This window comes from Equus asinus, chromosome 8 (genome assembly GCF_041296235.1).
Source record: "Equus asinus isolate D_3611 breed Donkey chromosome 8, EquAss-T2T_v2, whole genome shotgun sequence".
NCBI classification, from domain to species: Eukaryota; Metazoa; Chordata; class Mammalia; order Perissodactyla; family Equidae; genus Equus; species Equus asinus.
In genome coordinates this window covers 12,856,719-12,875,777 of record NC_091797.1, presented here as the reverse complement: position 1 = coordinate 12,875,777, position 19,059 = coordinate 12,856,719, and the positions used below count along the sequence as shown (strand labels likewise).

General features: G+C 40.0%; 1 protein-coding gene across 1 annotated transcript in view; it reads left to right on the top strand.

The window, feature by feature from the left end:
- The window catches only part of LRRC1 (leucine rich repeat containing 1), a 126,854-nt gene that overhangs the window by 84,070 nt on the left and 23,725 nt on the right, over positions 1 to 19,059 (top strand). Inside the window, exons 5-8 of the mRNA XM_014863854.3 lie at positions 7,012 to 7,068; positions 7,358 to 7,421; positions 7,979 to 8,053; positions 17,747 to 17,891. Of these exons, the coding sequence (XP_014719340.2) occupies positions 7,012 to 7,068; positions 7,358 to 7,421; positions 7,979 to 8,053; positions 17,747 to 17,891 (341 nt within the window). The remainder of the gene's footprint in view (positions 1 to 7,011; positions 7,069 to 7,357; positions 7,422 to 7,978; positions 8,054 to 17,746; positions 17,892 to 19,059) is intronic.

The following is a 19,059-nucleotide window of genomic DNA, read 5'->3' as shown; positions in this document are numbered from 1 at the left end:
GCATGGGTGTTAGCTCAGGGCCAGTCTTCCCCATCAAAAAGATTAGGATTGGCAGTAGTTAGCTCAGGGCTAATATTCCTCACGCACACAAAAAAGAAAACATAGGGCTAAGTCTTTGTGACATTGATTAGGGAATGGTTTCTTAGATATGACACCGAAAGCTCACGCAACAGAAGAAAAAATAGTTAAATTTGACTTCATCAAAGCTAAAGACTTGTGCATCAAAAGCTACTATCCAGAAAGTTAAGACATCCTACTGGTGGGAGAACGTATTTGCACATCATGTATCTAACAAGAGTCTTATATCCAGAATATATAAAGAATTCATACAACTCAGTAATATTAAGAGAACCCAATTAAAAATGAGCAAAGAATTCGAATAGATCTTTGTTCAAAGAAGATATACAAGTGGCCAATAAGCACATGGAAAGATGCTCAACATCATTAGTCATCAGTAAGTGCACATCAAAACTACAATGATATACCACTTCACGCTCACTAGATTACTGTAATCAAAAAGACAATAACAGATGTTGATGAGGATGGGGAGAAGTTGAAACCGTTATACATTGTTGGTGGGAATGTAAAATGTTGTAGTCCCTTATTTGAGGGGAGCAGGTCCTTCCTCAAAATGTTGAACACAGTTACCATATGATCCAGCCATTCGACTTCTAGTCACATATACCCAAGAGTAATGAAAACATATGTCTACACAAAACTTGTACATAAATGTTCATAGCAATGTTATTCATGGTAGCCAAAATGTGGAAACAACTCAAATTTTCATAAGTGGATGAACTGATAAACAAAATGTGGTATATCCGTTTAAGTGAATGTTATTCAGCCATAAAAAGTAGTGAGGTACTGATACTTGCTTCAACGTGGATGAACCTTGAAAACATGTTAAGAAGCCAGATAGAAAAGGCCACACACTGTATGATTCCATTTTTATGAAATGTCTAGTGTAGGCAAATCCATAGAGACAGAAATTAGGTTAGTGGTGGCCAGTGGCTGGGGTGGGAGTGGGTGGGGGTGGGAAGAGCAGTGCAAGGATAAGGAATGACTTCTGATGGGTATGAAGTTTCTTTTTGGGTAATGAAAATTTTCTGGAATTAGGTGGTAGTGATGTTTATATAACCTTGTGAATATACTAAAAACCACTGAATTGTCCACATTAAAGAGGTGAGTTTCATAGTATGTGAAATGTATCTCAGAAAAAGAAGAGAATGGACCTTAGGCAAACTGGAAGCCTAATACTGCTGAGGGATGATACTCTACCTGGGAAATTGGCCTAGTTTGTTCTTACGGGAAAAGCTGGTAGCGTAGCCTTATGAGTAATGTGCTGAGGTCATTTTGTCTCAGTTACTTACACCTGGTGATCAGGCAGGTACACACAGCCGGAGCCTCCAGAACATTCAGGTGATACGGAATGGGAGTGGAGGTTGGGAGGATACGAAAACCCCAGTGGGAACGCATGGAGAATTTGGGCTATCTGGGAAGGGGAGCATGCTGCTTTGTGTTTACTTTGTGTAGCTGTCGCCATGAGATTCCATATCCTTTACCATTTAAGAAACTGATACCCTCAAGAAAAAAAAGTAAATTTGCCTAAATATATCTGAACATCTCTGCTTTGTTCGGTAAAATTTTCTCCTCAAAAAACAGCATTCTTAAAGGAGAAGGAGGAGTCTATGTAATGGACTGGCATGGTGCCCAAAATGTGGTTGGCAGTCACTAAATGGTTATCATCAATAAACGTCTAATTATGACGGCTTGCTAAGAGAAACAGAGCAAGTAGGTAGACTCTGGGTCCTCTGCAGGTTGATGCGGAGCGTGTGGGTCTGATTCTGTCTGCGACCCTTCCAAGCTGACCTTCCCTTGATTGGGCTTGTACTAGGTAAGCCACTGCCCTTGCTAACAAGACCTGGGGCTGGCCTGCTTACCTGTGTTGTATTAGGAGTGCATGCCATCGAGAGGAATAAATCTTCTTTTTGAAAACTGTTACCATATTTAATGCTCTTTTTTGAGGGCTAGGAATCTCTATAAAGTATTATTTCAGAAACAAAAATATTTTTAGAAGAATTTCTAGGACAAGCCACCATAAGGAAATTTGTAACCAGATTCTTAAATACGAATTTGGTATTGAAAAAGCAGGAATACTGTGAATGTGAAAGCAACTCCCCGATCCCCATCAATATTGTTTTCCCTAGTCAAACGTTGTCATAAATGTTTGTAGGTTTTATATTTCACTACCATTTGTTTGCTTGGGCTCTCTTAATTTATTTTATGCTTTATTTTCTTAATGATTTTGGCCATCAAAATGGAAAAAAAAAATCCAAGAGGATTAAAAGGGTTTTTTTAAAATATAGTGGAGAACAGATGTAAATTCTTTAAAGTAACCACTCATCCAGTCCCTGAAATAGAATCCTAAAAATACGGCTAGCCTGCATTCTGACTTACAAGAGGAGAACTTTTGTCCCTGCTGTCATGAACTGTGTGAAAGCTTAAGCATTCGTGTGCTGAGGAGAAATGCTTCAACACACTCTCTTCCTGCAGGAGCTTGTTAGATTTTTTTTTTTAAACTCCGTTTGGTGGTAGAAATGGTGGGAGTGACAGGGAGGCTAGAAAGTCATGTTTTATGTAGGAGGAGGATGAGGTCATTCCAACAGTATTGCACAGAAATTTAATTTGCTGGAAATTAAAATTGACGTGTAAGATGTTTGTTAAATAGGGGGGTGGTTAAAAAAATTAAGGTATATATAGACAGTGAGATACTATGCAATTATAAAAAAAAAAGTGCTGGTATATACAGCTAGTAAATGAGACAAAAATCTGTCAATTGAGGAGAGCAAACTTCCAGATGTATACAGAATGCTGTCTTTTGCACAAAAAAGGGGAGGACGAGACTCTGTCTTCATACCCGCTCGTCTTTACATAAAAGAAAAGTCTAGGTGAATGCATAAGTAACTAACAAAAAAGGTGATTTTCCATGGGAAAGGTTGCAGTGGTGGGAAACCAGATAGATGAGGGACAAAGGTGGGAGGAAAACTTGTTACTTACTACCTAAAAATAGATATTAACGTATTACCTAGTCACAGAGTTGACTTAACAACTCAAGAGTGAGAGACAGAAGATAGTGATTAAAATGCAGGTTCCCTGGTGAATCCGGGCCTTGCCACCCGCCGGTCGTGTGAGACCTTGCTCACATCCCCCTTTGTGCCTTAGTGTTCTCACCCAGAAAGTTAATTCTGGTGAAGCACTTACAACACTGTGTCGTATAATGAGCTGCTTCTGTCAGTAGTAGTAGTAGGAATATTAAAGACCAGTAATTCTTACTGTGTCTCAAGTGTCTGACTTTTTGTCACATTTGTAGAAGTATTGGAAACATCCTTTGCTTTCTTTTGTCTCTATAACAGCATGTTTTAACTGAAGTGTCTAATAAATGTATGTGGAGTTGGGGTCTCTGTGTTTCTGTTGGCCTGGTGATGAAGGGCCTGACCTCTGAAATGGACAGAATTGGGATCACATCCCCCACTGCAGCACTTCTCAGCAGTGTGTTCCTTGTTAGGTACTGTAAGAGATGCAGAGATGTTTGCATTGAATTGAATAGGTTGCCTTGATGGGGAAGGCACTGTCCTGAAGTCTCCATTGAAGATGCTGTCTTCTGAAAGACTAGGAAGGGCGATCATTCATTCTTTCATTCATTTTAGTGTTAATATCTCTGGTCTAGATCTGCACTCAGGCAGATCCTGGTTTACGTCGCTGTTATTAGAACAGTCTGGAGAACCACGTGCTCGACTGGGCTTCTGCACTGGGTCTGGGACTATCCAAGGCAAGCTCCCCGTGAGAACCAAACCCATGGTTTCATTCTAGAATCAGTTAATGATTCTCTGAGCTGAGAATGACTAGTGTAGATTATCTGCTGAGGTTTGGGCTCATATGAGAGATGGGAGTCAAAGCTATCCCTTTGTTTCCTGTTCCTTGTTGTCTAATTGGTCACCAGTTAGGGACAATATCTGATTAGTTAAAAGTTGGCCAGTGCGAGCAGCTCACCATCTGTAGGACCTGTCCTTTGAGGAGTGTTCTGTGATGGGGATGACTCCTGTGGTTGATTGCGTCTTGTAGCAATCTTCCAGAATACCTGACTCAGGTTACATGCACTTGTAAGGTACCTGACTGTGCCTAGGGACAGGGCCCGTCTCAAGGAAATAAGGCACAAAACTGGCTCTGTTAACTTGAAGGGAAAATATATTATGCCCTGATCGCCGTGGTAGAGATGATTATATTCATTTGTAGGTGAAATCGAGGTACGGTGGTGAAGGCCCTCAGCCGAGCAAATCCAGCTGGTCAGTGAGGCACAGGCGGGGTTTGAGTCCAAGCCTCAGGCCCCTCTCGCCTCAGACTCCGGGGGCTCTTTTCCGAGTGGCATCAGTGGTCCGTGGAGTCTGATATAATATCTGAGTGAGTTCATTTTAAATAGTTTTAAATGCTGGGGAAGCATCAACTCAGAAAGGCTGCTATTCTGTATGCCTTGTTTTACATTAATTTTTGAATTTTGAAAGGTTACAAAAATATGATATTTGTTGTTGTAACACCCATACGTTCACATTTTCCCCTGCTCTCTAAAAACAATAGAAACTAAGAGGTTTTGTAGTCAGAACTTTTTTACTTAACAGGATGTTCTATTCGGGTGTTAGTGTGATAGACTGGGAACTCTGCATTTAATCTAACATGACATTATCATCAAGTTCTATATGTCCATAAGTCTGTTGGCATTTTTTGCTCAAGCAATATTTGCTTTTAATAACTGTGGCCTATGCCTTTTATCCTCAAGACAGCATTTAAACATACCTTTAAAATGTGTATCATATTTTTAAAGTGACATAAACCAATAAAAGTCCCGGTGTCCTTGGTGTGGTTAAGAAGGTAAGACTTATATATTTGCCCAAAATAATATGATTTTTAAAATGTAAATTTTAGAGAGAGCGTTCCAGAGAATGGAGGGCCCCAAGGTGCCTCTAGGCAGTGTAGGGTGGGGGCGGGAGTTCTGGCTTTGGAGCAGGTTTGAATGGTGGCTGTGCTGCTTTCTAATGGACCTCACACAGAGCCTGCCTTTCCTAATCGTGTCATCATGGACTGGGCTGTTACTGATCAAGCAATGACCTGTGTAAGGACATTGCACAGCGCCTCCTGCCACAGGGAGGGGCAGGTGTCTCCCCAGCGCTGTTCTCTGTTTCAGGCTGCAGGCCTCGGACCAAGGCTGCAGACAGCATCAGGCGTGTGTAAACTGCTTTTTAAGGTGCTTTTGATGGTGCCCAGCAAGTAACGTTTGTAAAGCAAAGAGGGACTTTTCCCTCCTTTTATTAGTGGATGTCTTTAGTATGTCAGAATAGGTTTTGAAAGTAATGTGTTGAATAGATAAAAATGATAATTCTCTCAGTGATTTTTAAAATATAAATGTGAAAATAGCCAAATGAGCACCACTTCTGCAATCAAACTGGCTTGGGGTTACATGAAAATTTAAAACTGAAAGCAAAGCCTTTTGTTTTTACATTTTTACTCTTACAGTTACTGTTAAACTGTTTTCACCCGTATGTAGAGATGCTCTGGGGAGTAGATGCGGGGTGGCGTCCTTCTCACCTCCTTCTCCTTCCCACTGTTGTTTCTTGAATATTTTGCCCAGAGGAAGTGGAACTAGGAGCTACACCCACCTGACTACAGTTTTTTGAAGAATGTCGCTGTTAAATGTGTAATTACATGTTAGTAGGGATTTTGATTTTTCTTAAAAATATATTCTAAAGAGTTTTATTTGCTCTTGCTTTAATTGTGAAAGCTATTCAGTTTTCAAGAATTGGAGAAGGAGTTAGAGAATTTGTGCATTTCATAGTATAATTAAAATACATTTTCAAGCAAATGGGCTTTAGTATGTATACATACTGTTCAGGCCGATCGAATTTACATTTTCTCGTGTTGTGAAACCAGCTTCCTTAGTCCCCATGATTCTGGCTTTTATGTTGGAAGGAGAATACAGGATTAAGGCGGATTACAGTGTTGGGATGATGTCTGACTGCTTGTGTCCTGTGCGCTCCACTTAAAAGTCCTCCAATTCTGGATGTCACTATGGTGACGTTCGCACAAGTTTGAGTTTGCAGTTGGTGTAGAGCTTAGTGCAATGCCTGTTGGAGTGACAGATGAATCGGTTATCTCCTGAGTCAGGGTTGTGCGTGTGCCTCTGCTTGGAGGTGTGGGGTTCCGGGCAAGGCAGCAGTGCCCCCGCCTGTGAGGATCCCTCCCAGATAACCAGTGTCTGCGGAGAACATCTGTCTCCTTTCACCGTGCCCCCAGAAAACGTGGATTATACCTGAGAGGCAGGAGAGTCTGCTGAAAAGAGCGCCATCCTGGGGTTTAATAAGAATAAAAGCAACGTTATTATCGCTACCATCTATTTAGTCAGCCTTGTGTTCCAGGCACCGCGAGAGGTGCGTTACTGCCTTATCTCTGATGCCTGTGACTGCAGTTCCTTCCCTAACGCTGCTGTCACTTGCTCTGTGAGGGCATGAGCTTAAGCCGAGCACCTGCACTCTCTGCATTGAGATGCACACTCCTTTCAAAGGGGGTGGTCTCCCACTGCTGTCTGGAAGGAGAGCTCTGAGCTCTGTGAGATTAAAGGCATCACTGTCTGATGGTAACGGCACATTTTTGACATACTAAAGTCTGGAAGCACATATCCGGCTTCTGTCTTGGTCCCAGGAGTGGTTGTCTTTCAATGACGAGTGAGTTATTTTCACATGTCAAACGTACAAGGTATTTGAGTGAGGGTTTTCATTTTAACAGTAAAATTCAGGAGGTAGAGACTGTTGTTTTTGGTGGGAGTGGTGGTCATAAATATTTTTCCCCTGGGAGGTGATGTGCAAGGTTTTATTGCGTTGCTGCTTGTGGAGTGGGTGTGTGGGGAGGGGGATAGGAAGAATCTCAGGAATTTTCCTTATACTTTTTTCTTCTGTTCATTTCTAGTCTTTATAACCTGGCTTCACTGGAACTGAGAGAGAATCTTCTTACGTATCTTCCTGAGTGAGTCTCTGGGGAAAATAAGAGGAGGTTTTGTACCGAATGAATTTCTTTAAACATTGAAGAAGGAAAAAAAAAGAACTACAGTATTTTGTTAAAAAGAGATTGTGTATCTTTTGGAAAGTTTGGGAGATGCCATTCTTCTCTTAATAGTCCTCCCTATGCAATGTTTACTTCCGTAAAGTCCAAATGAATCTTATTTTTGGAAACTAGTCCTAGTGAGGAATGTCATATTGCTCAGCATTTCTAAGTACTGTCTAAGACCTCCCCCCCCCCTTTTTTTTTTAAATAGCTCTCTTACCCAGCTACGGAGGCTAGAAGAACTTGATTTAGGAAACAATGAAATATATAATTTGGTAAGTCTGTATTGAAGAGAGATTTGGATTTAACTTTGCCCTTTGTTATGTTCACAAAATCAAGCCACACTGTGACAGGCATCTCACATATAAAGTAGAAGAAGATGGGCATGGAGGTTAGCTCAGGGCCAATCTTCCTCAGCAAAAAGAGGAGGGTTGGCAATGGCTGTTGGCTCAGGGCTAATCTTCCTTACAAAAAAAATTATATGTTTTTGGGGAGATCTGTAGGGATGCTATAAACCAGCATTTCCACAGATATAGCTTGGCAACGTTAACGAATGTTCTTCAGTTCACACAGGTTAGGAGTTATGATTCAGGGGTGGGAGGATCGGGACTAGAGATGATGGGTGTACGTGGAAATGACTGGCGTTCTTGGAGAGTGTTGGGCGTGCTTTTAGGAAGGGGGAGAAGTACCAGCAAATTATTAACTGTTGAATTAGGATTCTTTGTTTCTTAATGGTACCCAATTATTAACTGTTGAATTAGGATTCTTTGTTTCTTAATGGAAGACTGAAAATTGGATCTTTGTTACCATAACATTGTTCTTTTTGTTTTAGCCAGAATCAATCGGAGCTCTCTTCCATCTGAAGGATCTCTGGTTGGACGGAAATCAGCTGTCAGAATTACCTCAGGTGAGTGGTTGTCTCACGTTGTCACCCCCAAAACATAAGACAGCAGCCACTACCACCATCATGTATTTCCTGCTTCTACATGAGACTTTATATAAAATGGATCTTGAAAACCAAAAATATTGGTTGGAAAAGCACCTGTGGAAAAATATATTGCTACACTCACCGTGCTGTGTTGCCGTAGAAAAATTGAAAGCCTCCCCACCATTTCTACAGAGAGTAAGCAGATCCTTTAGTTCGTGAGGTCCGCTTTTTATCTCACCCTTGCCAGCCGTAGGCCTTACTGTAAGCCCAGCAAATTTGTAAATTATCAGCCCCTGATTCTGATGGTGTACATTTCTGCCATCCTTTGTCATGTACCAAGTGCTTTGGGATAATTTGGACCACATTTTGTCCTGCAATTGTTGATGTAAAAGCAAGTTAACAGCTTTTATTTCATGTTTCTTCCAAGTATTGCTTATGGTTTAGATAGAATGCCATGGTGTTCTGGTTTTTCCTGTGTGAGAACTATGTTCCAAATGAAATGGAGTCTTATATAGACTTCTGAATGCATGGTTTTCTTGTGGGATCTCAGGAAGCAGGCCTGCCTTCTCATTGGTTGAGAGAGAAACCTAAAGTAACAAATGAAACCAAAATAACAACAAAAAAAGGCATTTTCCCTGTATTTTCTTTTGCTCCAGCTCTTAACTGAATTTTATTCTTTGGTGTATCTTACAGCCAGTCTTTAAAGTCAGGATATATTTCATGATGGTCTGCGTGCTGGTATTTTAAACTAATTCAGAGGCTGTCTCTGCTCAGCAGTGTTGCGATGGGGCTGTGTGCTTGAGGTGGGGAATGCCATAGTAACACAGGGAAATCCGACATTAGAAAAAAGTACTTCAGTACACTCTTGTTTTATTTATTTATTTATCTTTAATATATTTTATTTCCTTAAAAGGAAAAAAGGTGAGGAAGAAGGGTTATTCTCTAGCTATGAGAAATCATTCTGTCAGTTTAGAATTATCCAGCCCATTTATTGTGCATTAATAAAGTTAAAACACCATTAAGTCAACCCTTTTCCTAGGTGTGCCCCAGATAATTTTTTCTTTCTTCTTTTTTTTTAAATTTAATTATTTTCATTGAGGTAACATTGGTTTTATAACATTGTATAAATTTCAGGTGTACATCGTGGTATTTCTATTTCTGTAAAGACTACATCATGTTTACCACCCAAAGACTAATTACCCTCCATCACCTTGCTCGTGCCCAGTCACCTCTTTCCCTCCTTCCTCTCTGGTAACCACCGATCCAGTCTCTGTCTCTGTGGGTGTGTGTGTTGTTGCCGTGTTTTTATCTTCAGTTTATGAGTGAGATCATATTGTATTTGACTCTCTCTGACTTACTTCACGTAGTATGAGAATCTTTATCCATTCCTCCCTTGATGGGCACTTCAGTTGTTCCCAAGACTTGGCTATTGTGAATAATGTCACAGTGAACATAGGGGTGCATATGTGCACATTTGTGTTTTCATGTTGTTTGGACAAATACCTAGCAGTGGAATAGCTGGATCACATGGTAGTTCTATTCTTAGTTTTTTGAGGAATCTCCGTACTGTATTCCGTAGTGGCTGCACCAGTTTGCACTCCAGCCAGCATTGTATGAGATTTCTGTTTTATCCATATCCTCTCAACGTTTATTTATAATCTTGTTAATTTATAGCCATTCTGGCAGGCATGAGGTGATATCTCATTGTAGTTTTGATTTGCATTTCCCTAATAATTAGTGATGTTAAACACCTTTTCATGTTCCTGTTGGCCATCTGTATAGCTTCTTTGGAGAAATGTCTGTTCAGATCTTTTGCCATTGTTTCATTGGGTTGTTAGTCTTTTTGTTGTTGAGGAGTATGAGTTCTTTATATATGTTGGATCTTAACCCTTTATCAGATATAGGGTTTGCAGATCTCTTCTCCCAATTGTAAGGTGGTCTTTTTCTTTTGTTGATGGTTTCCTTTGCTGTGTAGAAGCTTTTTAGTTGATGTAGTCCCATTTGTTTATTTTTCCTTTAGTTTCCCTTGCCTGATCAGACATAGTGTTTGAAAATATGCTGCTAAGACTGATGTCAGTGAGCTACTGCCTATGTTTTCTTCTAGAAGTTTTGTGGTTTCAGGTCTTACATTCAAGTCTTTAAGCCATTTTGAGTTAATTTTTGTGTATGGTGTAAGATAATGGTCTACTTTCATTCTTTTGCATGTGGCTGTCCAGTTTTCCCAGCACCATTTATTGAAGAGACTCTCCTTCCTGCATTTTATGTTCTTGGCTCCCTTGTTGAAAATTAGCTGTCCATAGAGGTGTGGGTTTATTTCTGGGCTCTCGATTCTGTTCCATTGATCTATGTGTCTGTTTTTGTGCCAGTATCATGCTGTTTTGGTTACTATGGCTTTGTAGTGTATTTTGAAATCAGGGAGTGTGATACCTCCAGCTTTGTTCTTTTTTTCTCAGGATTCCTTTGGTTATTTGGGATCTTTTGTTGTTCCATGTAAATTTTAGGATTCTTTGTTCTATTTCTGTGAAAGTGTCTTTGGAACTTTGATGGGGATTGCATTGAATCTGTAGTTTGCTTTAGGAAGAATTCTTCCAGCCAAGAACACAGAATATCCTTCCATTTCTTTGTGTCTTCAGTTTCTTTCAACAATGTTTTATACTTTTCAGTGTAGAGGTCTTTCACCTCTTTGGTTATTTTATTCCTAGGTATTTTACTCTTTTTGTTGCAATTGTAAAGGGGATTGTATTCTTAATTTCTCTTCCTGCTACTTCATTGTTAGTGTATAGAAACACAACTGAGTTTTGTATGTTGATTTTGTATCCTGCAACTTTACTGTATTCTTATTATTTCCAAAAGTTTTTTGGTAGATTCTTTAGGGTTTCCTTTATTGAAAATCATGTCATTTACAATTAGTGACAGTTTTGCTTCTTCCTTTCCAATTTGGATCTCTTTTATTTCTTTGTCTTCCCTGATTGCTCTGGCTAGGACTTCCAATACTATGTTAAATAAGAGTGGTGAAAGTGGGCCTCCTTGTGTGGGTCCTATTCTTAGAGGGATAGCTTTCAGTTTTTCTCCATTGAGTATGATATTAGCTGTGGGTTCGTCATATATGTCTTTTATTATTTTGAGATACTTTCCTTCTATAGCTATTTTATTCAGGTTTTTATCATAAATGGTTGCTGTATCTTGTCAAATGCTTTCTTAGCATCTATTGAGATGATCATGTGATTGTATATTTTTCATTTTGTTAATGTGGTATAGCATGTTGATTGATGTGATGATGTTGAACCATCCCTGCATCCGTGGTGTAAATCTTACTTGATCATGGTATATGATCTTTTTAATATATTGTTGTATTTGATTTGCTAGTATTTTCTTGAGGATTTTTAGATCAATGTTCATCAGTGATATTGGCCTGTAATTTTCTCTTTTTTGTGTTGTCCTTGTCTGGTTTGGTATCAGGGTAATGTTGGCCTTGTAGAATGAGTTAGGAAGCTTCCTTTCCTCTTCATTTTTTTGGAAGAGTTTGAGAAACATAGGTATTAAGTCTTCTTTGACTGGTAGAATTCACCAGGGAAGCCATCTGGTCCTGGACTTTTATTTTTGGGGAGGTTTTTGATTACTGTTTTGATCTCCTTACTGGTGACTGGTCTATTCAAATTCTGTACTTCTTCTTGATTCAGTTTTGGAAGGTTGTATGATTCTAAGAATTTATCCATTTATTCTAGATTATCCAGTTTGTTGGCATATAGCTTTTCATAGTATTCTCTTGTAATCTTTTGTATTTCTGAGGTGTCTTTTATTATTTCTCTTCTTTCATTTCTAATTTTATTTATTTGAGCCTGCTCTCTCTTTTTCTTGATGAGTATCACTAAAGAGTTGTCAATTTTGTTTATCTTTTCAAAGAACCAGCTCTTAGTTTCATTGATTTTCACTATTATTTTTTCAGTCTCTATTCATTTACTTCCACTCTGATTGTTATTATTTCCTTCCTTCTACTGATTTGGGGCTTTGTTTGTTCTTCTTTTTCTACTTCCTTTAGGTGCACTGTTAGATTGTTTATCTGGGATTTTTCTTGTATGTTGAGGTAGGCCTGTATTGGTATAAACTTCACTCTTAGAACACCTTTTTCTGTATCCCATAAATTTTGTTAAATGTGGTGTTTTCATTTTCATTTGTCTCCAGGTATTTGTTGATTTCTCCTTTGATTTCGCCCCTGACCTAATCATTGTTCACTAGCATTTTCTTTAATCTCCACATATTTATGACTTTTCTAGTTTTCTTACTGTACTTGATTTCTAGTTTCATACTGTTGTGGTCAGAAAAGATGCTTGGTATTATTTCAGTCTTCTTAAATTTATTGAGACCTGTCTTGTGGCCTAATAATGTGATCTATCCTGGAGAATGTTCCACATGATTCAAAAAGAATGTGTATTCTGTGGTTTTTGGATGGAATGTTCTGGATATGTCTACTGAGTCCATCTGATCTAATGTGTCATTTAAGGCCAGTGTCTACTTATTGATCATCTGCTTGGATGATCTATCCGTTGGTGTAAGTGGAGTGTTAAAGTCCCCTACTATTACTGTGTTACTGTCTATTTCTCCTTTTATGTCTGTTAATAGTTGCTTTATATATTTAGGTGCTTCTATGTTGGGTGCATAGATATTTACAGGTGTTATATCCTCTTGTTGGCTTGTTCCCTCTATCATTATGTAGTGCCCTTCTTTGTGTCTTGTTACAGTTTTTGTTTTAAAGTCTATTTTGTCTGAGATAAGTATTGCTACCCCAGCTTTCTTTTCAATGCCATTTTCATGGAGTATCTTTTTCCATCCCTTCACTTTCATTTTGTGAATGTCTTTAAGTCTGAAGTGTGTCTCTTGTATGCACATATACGTGGGTCTTGTTTTTTTATCCAATCAGCCACCCCATGTCTTTTCATTAGAGCATTTAGTCCATTGACATTTATAGTAGCTATTGATAAGAATGTACTTATTGCCATTCTGTTAACTTTTTTCCTAGGTGTTTTAGTAGTTCTTCTCTGTTCTTTTCTTCTCTTGCTCTCTTCCTTTGTGGTTTGATAGCTTTCTTTAGTATTATGTTTGGGTTCCTTTCTCTTAATCATTTGTGTATTTATTATAGGTTTTGGGTTTCTGGTTATCATGCGGTTCATATGTAATAAGCTGTGTAAATAGCAATCTATATTAAGTTGATGGTCTCTTAAGTTTTACCTCTTTCTAGAAGCTCTTCTCTTTTACTCCTTTACTCCCACATTTGATGTTTTTGATGTTATATTTAACATGTTTTTGTGCATGTGTATCTGTTAACCTCCTATCATGGAAATCTATAATTTTGGTACTTTTGTCTTTTGACCTTCATGTTAGCTTCATAGGTGGTTGATCTGCTACTTTTACTGCATATTTCCCTTTACCAGTGATTTTATTCATTTATTTTTTTATAATTTTCTTATTCCTGTTTGCGGTCTTTTCTTTTCCACTTAAGTAAATCTGTTTGCCATTTTTTGTAAGGCTGGTTTACTGGTGATAAACTCCTTTAGTTTTTGTTTGTCTGGAAAACTATCTCTCTTTCCATTCTGAATGATAACTTTGCCAGGTAGAGTATTCTTGGCTGTAGGTTTTTTCCTTTCAGTACTTTAAATATATCATGCCACTTCCTTCTAGCCTGTAAGGTTTCTGCTGAGAAGTCTGCTGACAGCCTTATGGGGTTTCCTTTGTATGTAACTTATTGCCTTTCTCTTGTAGCTTTTAGGATTTTCTTTTTATCTTTAATTGTTTTTTTTTTAAAGATTTTATTTTTTTCCTTTTTCTCCCTAAAGCCCCCTGGTACATTGTTGTGTATTCTTCATTGTCGGTCCTTCTAGTTGTGGCATGTACCTCAGCGTGGTTCGATGAGCAGTGCCATGTCTGCGCCCAGGATTCGAATCACCGAAACACTGGGCCACCTGCACCGGAGCGCGCGAACTCAACTACTCAGCCATGGGGCCAGCCCCCTTTTAGCTTTAATTCTTGACATTTTAATTATAATATGTCTTGGCGTTGTCCTCTTTGGGTTCATCTTGTTTGGTGCTCTCTGTGCTTCCTGTACCTGGATGTCTGTTTACTTAGGTTATGAGAGTTTTCAGGTATTATTTCTTCAAATAGATTCTCTGCTGTTTTGTCTCTCTCTTAGGTGTATAGATTCTCTGCCCCCTTGTCTCTTCTCCTTATCGGACACCTATAATACAGATCTTAGTGCACTTGATGTGGTCCCAGAGGTCCCTTAGACTATCCTCATTCTTTTTAATTCTTTTTTCTTTTTATCTGTTCAGCTTGGGTGATTTTCTCTAGTCTTTCGTCCAGCTTGCCAATCCATTTTTCTGTATCATCTGCTCTGCTATTGATTTCCTCTAGTGAATTTTTCATTTCCATTATTCTTCATTTCTGACTGGTTCTTTTTATATTTTCCACTTCTTTGTTGAAGTTCTCTCTGAGTTCATCCATTCTTCTCCCAAGATCAGTGACCATCCTTATAAGTTAGTGGATTGTTTATCTTTGTTTTGTTTGGTTATTTTTCTCAAGATTTGTCCTGTTCCCTTGTTTGGGACATATTTCTTTGTTCCCTCATTTTGTATCTTTCTCTGTGATTACAGCTATGTATTAGGTAGATCAGCTGTGTCTCCTGATCTTGGCGAGGTGGTCATATGTAAGAGATGCCTTATGAGGCCCAGCAGTGTGCTTTCCTCTCATCACCAGTCCCCAATGTTCCAAGAGTGTCCCCTGTGTGGGCTACATGTGTCCTTCTGTTATGGCTGGGTTGCTCTTGCTGCAGGTCCCTGGGGAGGCTAGGCTGGCTAGCTAGTTGTAGCACTCAGCTATGTGCAGCTGCTACAGTCCCTTCAGTCACTTTATCTGGTTTGGGGAGTCCCAGCACAGTTGACTACAAGATCTAATAGCACATTCCTGTTGCAGTTTTTCTGTTGAATGAGTAGGTCCCCAGCGTGACTGGTTGCTAGGCTCGGGGGCTCACAATTGCTTAGACCTCCAGCCTGCAAGGCTGTTGTCAGCTTTCTCAGGAGTGCAGCTGGGTGGGGCTGGCCCCGGGTGTGGCAGCACACAATTGTTTCAGACTATGGAAGGTAGGGCAGATCGCCTATGTGGCTGTTTGAGAAGCACAGATCAGCTGCAGCTGACAAGCCCCTCCCACCCACAGGGCCACACACCCCGTCAATATAGTCCTGCCCTGTGCACCTGATTGGACTCACTGAAGTGGACCCACTCACCCCACTGCAGAGGTCCCCCACATCCCACCTATGCAGGCCCACAAATTGCCCAAAGGCTTGCTGGTTGGTGGGGCCAGTCCCTAGCTCTGGCTGCCTGCTCTGGCTTCACTGGATTAAATCAGTGCTCTAGTGGGCAGGGAAGACTCTGGGCTAACAGGCCAGGGAAGAACTCTAATGGCATCTTGCAGCATCTATGTCAGCATGCCTGTACTCGGTCACAATAATGGCTGCTGCCAAAGTCTCAGTCCCTGGGGAGGTGGTCCCAGCAGCCTTCTACCTCCCTGAGATGTGCCTAGAGCCCATCAGGTGAGTCTCTTTTCACCAAATGGTTATGCACCTTTCTTGTGATTTTGTTTTGCTTTCTGAAACAGGTGAATTTGTGCATGTGCCCTTTAAGAACAGGCTTTTCTTTCTCTTACATTCAATAGCTGTCCTGGGGGTATTTCCCGTTATATTTAATAGCCAGCAAAGCTAGATATTGTGGCACTTGTCTCAGTTGTGTTGAGTTCAACAGCTGCTTATTGTGGTAACGCTCCCCTGCTCAGCTCCCCCACTCCTCCAGGGAAGGATTCATACCTTAAGATTGCTCCCGGCCATGAAGCGCCACGGCTAGCATGTAGTATTTTCCTCTCCAGAAAGGTATTTCTGCCTCTTCCACCTCAGTCAGTACTGTTCCTTGTTGTAGGAGTCCTTTTTATCCAGTTTCCAGTTCTTAGGGGTAATTATTCCAAGGGTAGCTGTAAATTGGTTGTGTCCGTGGGAGGAGGTGAGTTCAGAGTCCTCCTACACTGCCATCTTCCGAGCAAATAGTAAGTACAGTTTCAGTTGTTGTGGTTATAGCCTGGCGTTATCATGACATCGCTTATGACTAGTGGAACCAAGGAATAGTTTCAGTCCATTTCTGAGGTCTTGGCTGCATTTGGGAAAAGGAGAGGACAGGTCAGCAGCTGATGTGGGTGAGGGTTTGATTAATACTTAGATTTCTCCAGGAAGTTATGAGAAATCCTGATTGAGAGAATTCTGGTTACTTTAGGAGTCAAAATATGGGGGGGAAATGCCAGGAAGTTATCAGGAATTTAATAAGATATCAGCTGTTAGACATGATGGGATAAGAGTATATATACAGATGTGCATATGTGAGTATGTGAAAAATGCCACATCCTAAACACAAAGAAATTAGAACTCCAGTGATCATGTTATAAACAGTTATTTAAACATCTCATTTGCCCCCCTAGATAAGCTTCTATTAAACCAGGACTAAACACATTAAACAGTCTCAAATAATAATCAGAATTATTTTCCTATCTTCATTCATGAAAGAAAGAAAAGGATACAAAGACATGTTAGAAGGAATTAATCAAAAAGTAGAACAACTTCAGGGGTCTGGCCCGAAATTAGTAGAAATGTAGTCTGGTTCCCCAAAGACAGGAAATACAGGAGTGGCATCATAGGATGCATATTAGGTAGGAGGTAGGCTGGAAAGAAAAGATGAGACCAAATTAAATACAGATTGAGGAATGTGTACTTATGTAGGCATCAGGGAGCCACTAGACATGTTTTGAGTAGAAGGGTGGTCTGATTCCATGACTAGAGTGAGCTGTGTTTCCAGGAGGGAAATATGGAAACAGAGCTTGTAGAACAGACTTGGGTACTGAGAGTCAAGACCAGAGCCACCCGTCCAGGTGAGAAGGTAATGAGAGTAGGAATTTAATGTAGTGGTGGTGAGAATGGAAAAGTGGAGGCGATTATAGGAGAGAAAATATGCATTTTGGGAATGGAAGATAACTCTTGAATAGAATGTTAAACTCATTGAGGTACTTTCCCCAACCTGGATAGGCTGTTTTCTTAAAAGCAGTATGCCTCTCTCTTCTGTTGATGTTAGAGGTGTCAGTGGGTCTGTCTGCTCCAGTTTTGCTGGGGAGCAGTTGCATCGATATTTGTTGTGACAAGAACCACCTGCCGTGGGAGATAGAAAGTAGATGATTTCTCAACAGAGAAAATCACAGGTCACCCTGAAGTGTGAGCTGCTTGCTAAGTGATTGCTTCCAAACTAGGAGAACTGGATTCTAGATTCTTTTGTTCCCCTAATTGTGTTTCTTTAAAGTCATTTGTTCTCTCTTGGTGCCAGTCTCTTCATCTATCAGTGAGAACGATTCCATGCCTGCCTGGAGTTGGAGGACTTGGCGTCCCTCCCAGCTCCACGTCTGTGATTCATACAGCTTCCCGTTTTTATTGGAAGGGGGTCTGGAAATTTACTCCAGCCTTCGCATTTAAATAGACGCTAAAGAAACATCCTTAGGACTACTTTGGGATTTGATTGCGAAAAATCACTGTAACAAAGTCCTCTGTGCTATGACAGATTTAAGCATGAGTTTCTTTTTCTGTGTCATTGATGTAGGAGATAGGAAATCTGAAGAACCTGCTGTGCTTAGATGTCTCTGAAAACAGGTTGGAAAGACTTCCTGAAGAAATCAGTGGCCTGACTTCATTAACGGATTTAGTCATTTCCCAGAACTTATTAGAAACAATTCCGGATGGCATTGGTAAGTATTGACAGTAAGTCACTACTAACGGTGCTGGCTGTTGGGGCACACTCTCGTCTTTTGGTCACCACTCTCAGGTCCTGAGGATGTGGTTCTTTCAGTCATCTCATTGTTTGTTTTAGAAGAAGGACTGCAAAGAATATTTAATACAATTTAAGCTTCTCTATACGCAAGTATTTCTGTCGTTCTGGTTTGGTAGCAATTATAGGTATTATTACTTATGAGTGTTGACTCATATCTCTTTCATCTGCATCTTATCTCAGTGATTTCAGTAGAGATTGGCCCCAATAATAGAATGTGTTTCAGGCCTATGAGCAATCACTAAGAAATGTCTCATTGAGCATCCTAAATAGTTTATGAGAAAGTAACTTTGACCTTATTGCGTGACTAGGGAAGGGCTGTTAAAGGGAGAATGGTGTGCTTGGGTTGAACCTTTTCTAGCACATTGAGAATAATCTTTTCCTTTAACCATTCTATGCTATTTCCTTTAACAAAAAAATTTAGTCCAGACGTTTCCTTTACCATCAGGGAATTCAGTCCAGTGTGAGAAAATAAACACAAACTGAGATGATGTAAACAGACGTGGACTGGCAGCTCCATGTCTGCAAAGCCGCTTAGAAATTGTAAGAAACTATATTTAACTATATAGTTGTCCTAGGGTAGTTGTCTTTGACGTTCATTTAACTTGTATTCAAAACTTCAAAGGAAGCTGTTGAAAGATTTTCAGTAGTCGGCAAAGCTGTATGACAGAGGACCTCTTCCTTCCTGGTGTTTGGTCGAGATAAAAGTGGTAACTGATCATAGAACGCAGCAGGAAGACGGACTCTGCCTTTTGGTTCAGGTTGCCTGGAAAATTGATGAGGATTTTGACTCTAGGTAGCAATGTTCGCTGACAATCGTATATGGCGGCTGAAAGCAGCTGTAGGAACTGGGGGTGTTTTGTTGCCTGGACTAGGGAGAAGGAGGAGGCCTGAGATGGCTGACTTGAAGCATTGGAAGGCTATCATGTAGGAGGAAACGAGATTTATTACATCTTCTAGTTCGTTTGGGTGAAATGAAAGGGCTGTGAATCTCAACTTGATTTAAGAAAGAGCTTTAAAAAAAAAATTTGTTACCAAGTAGTTTGGGCTGCTTAGAAAAGAAATGAGTGCCCTGTCACTAGAAGTAT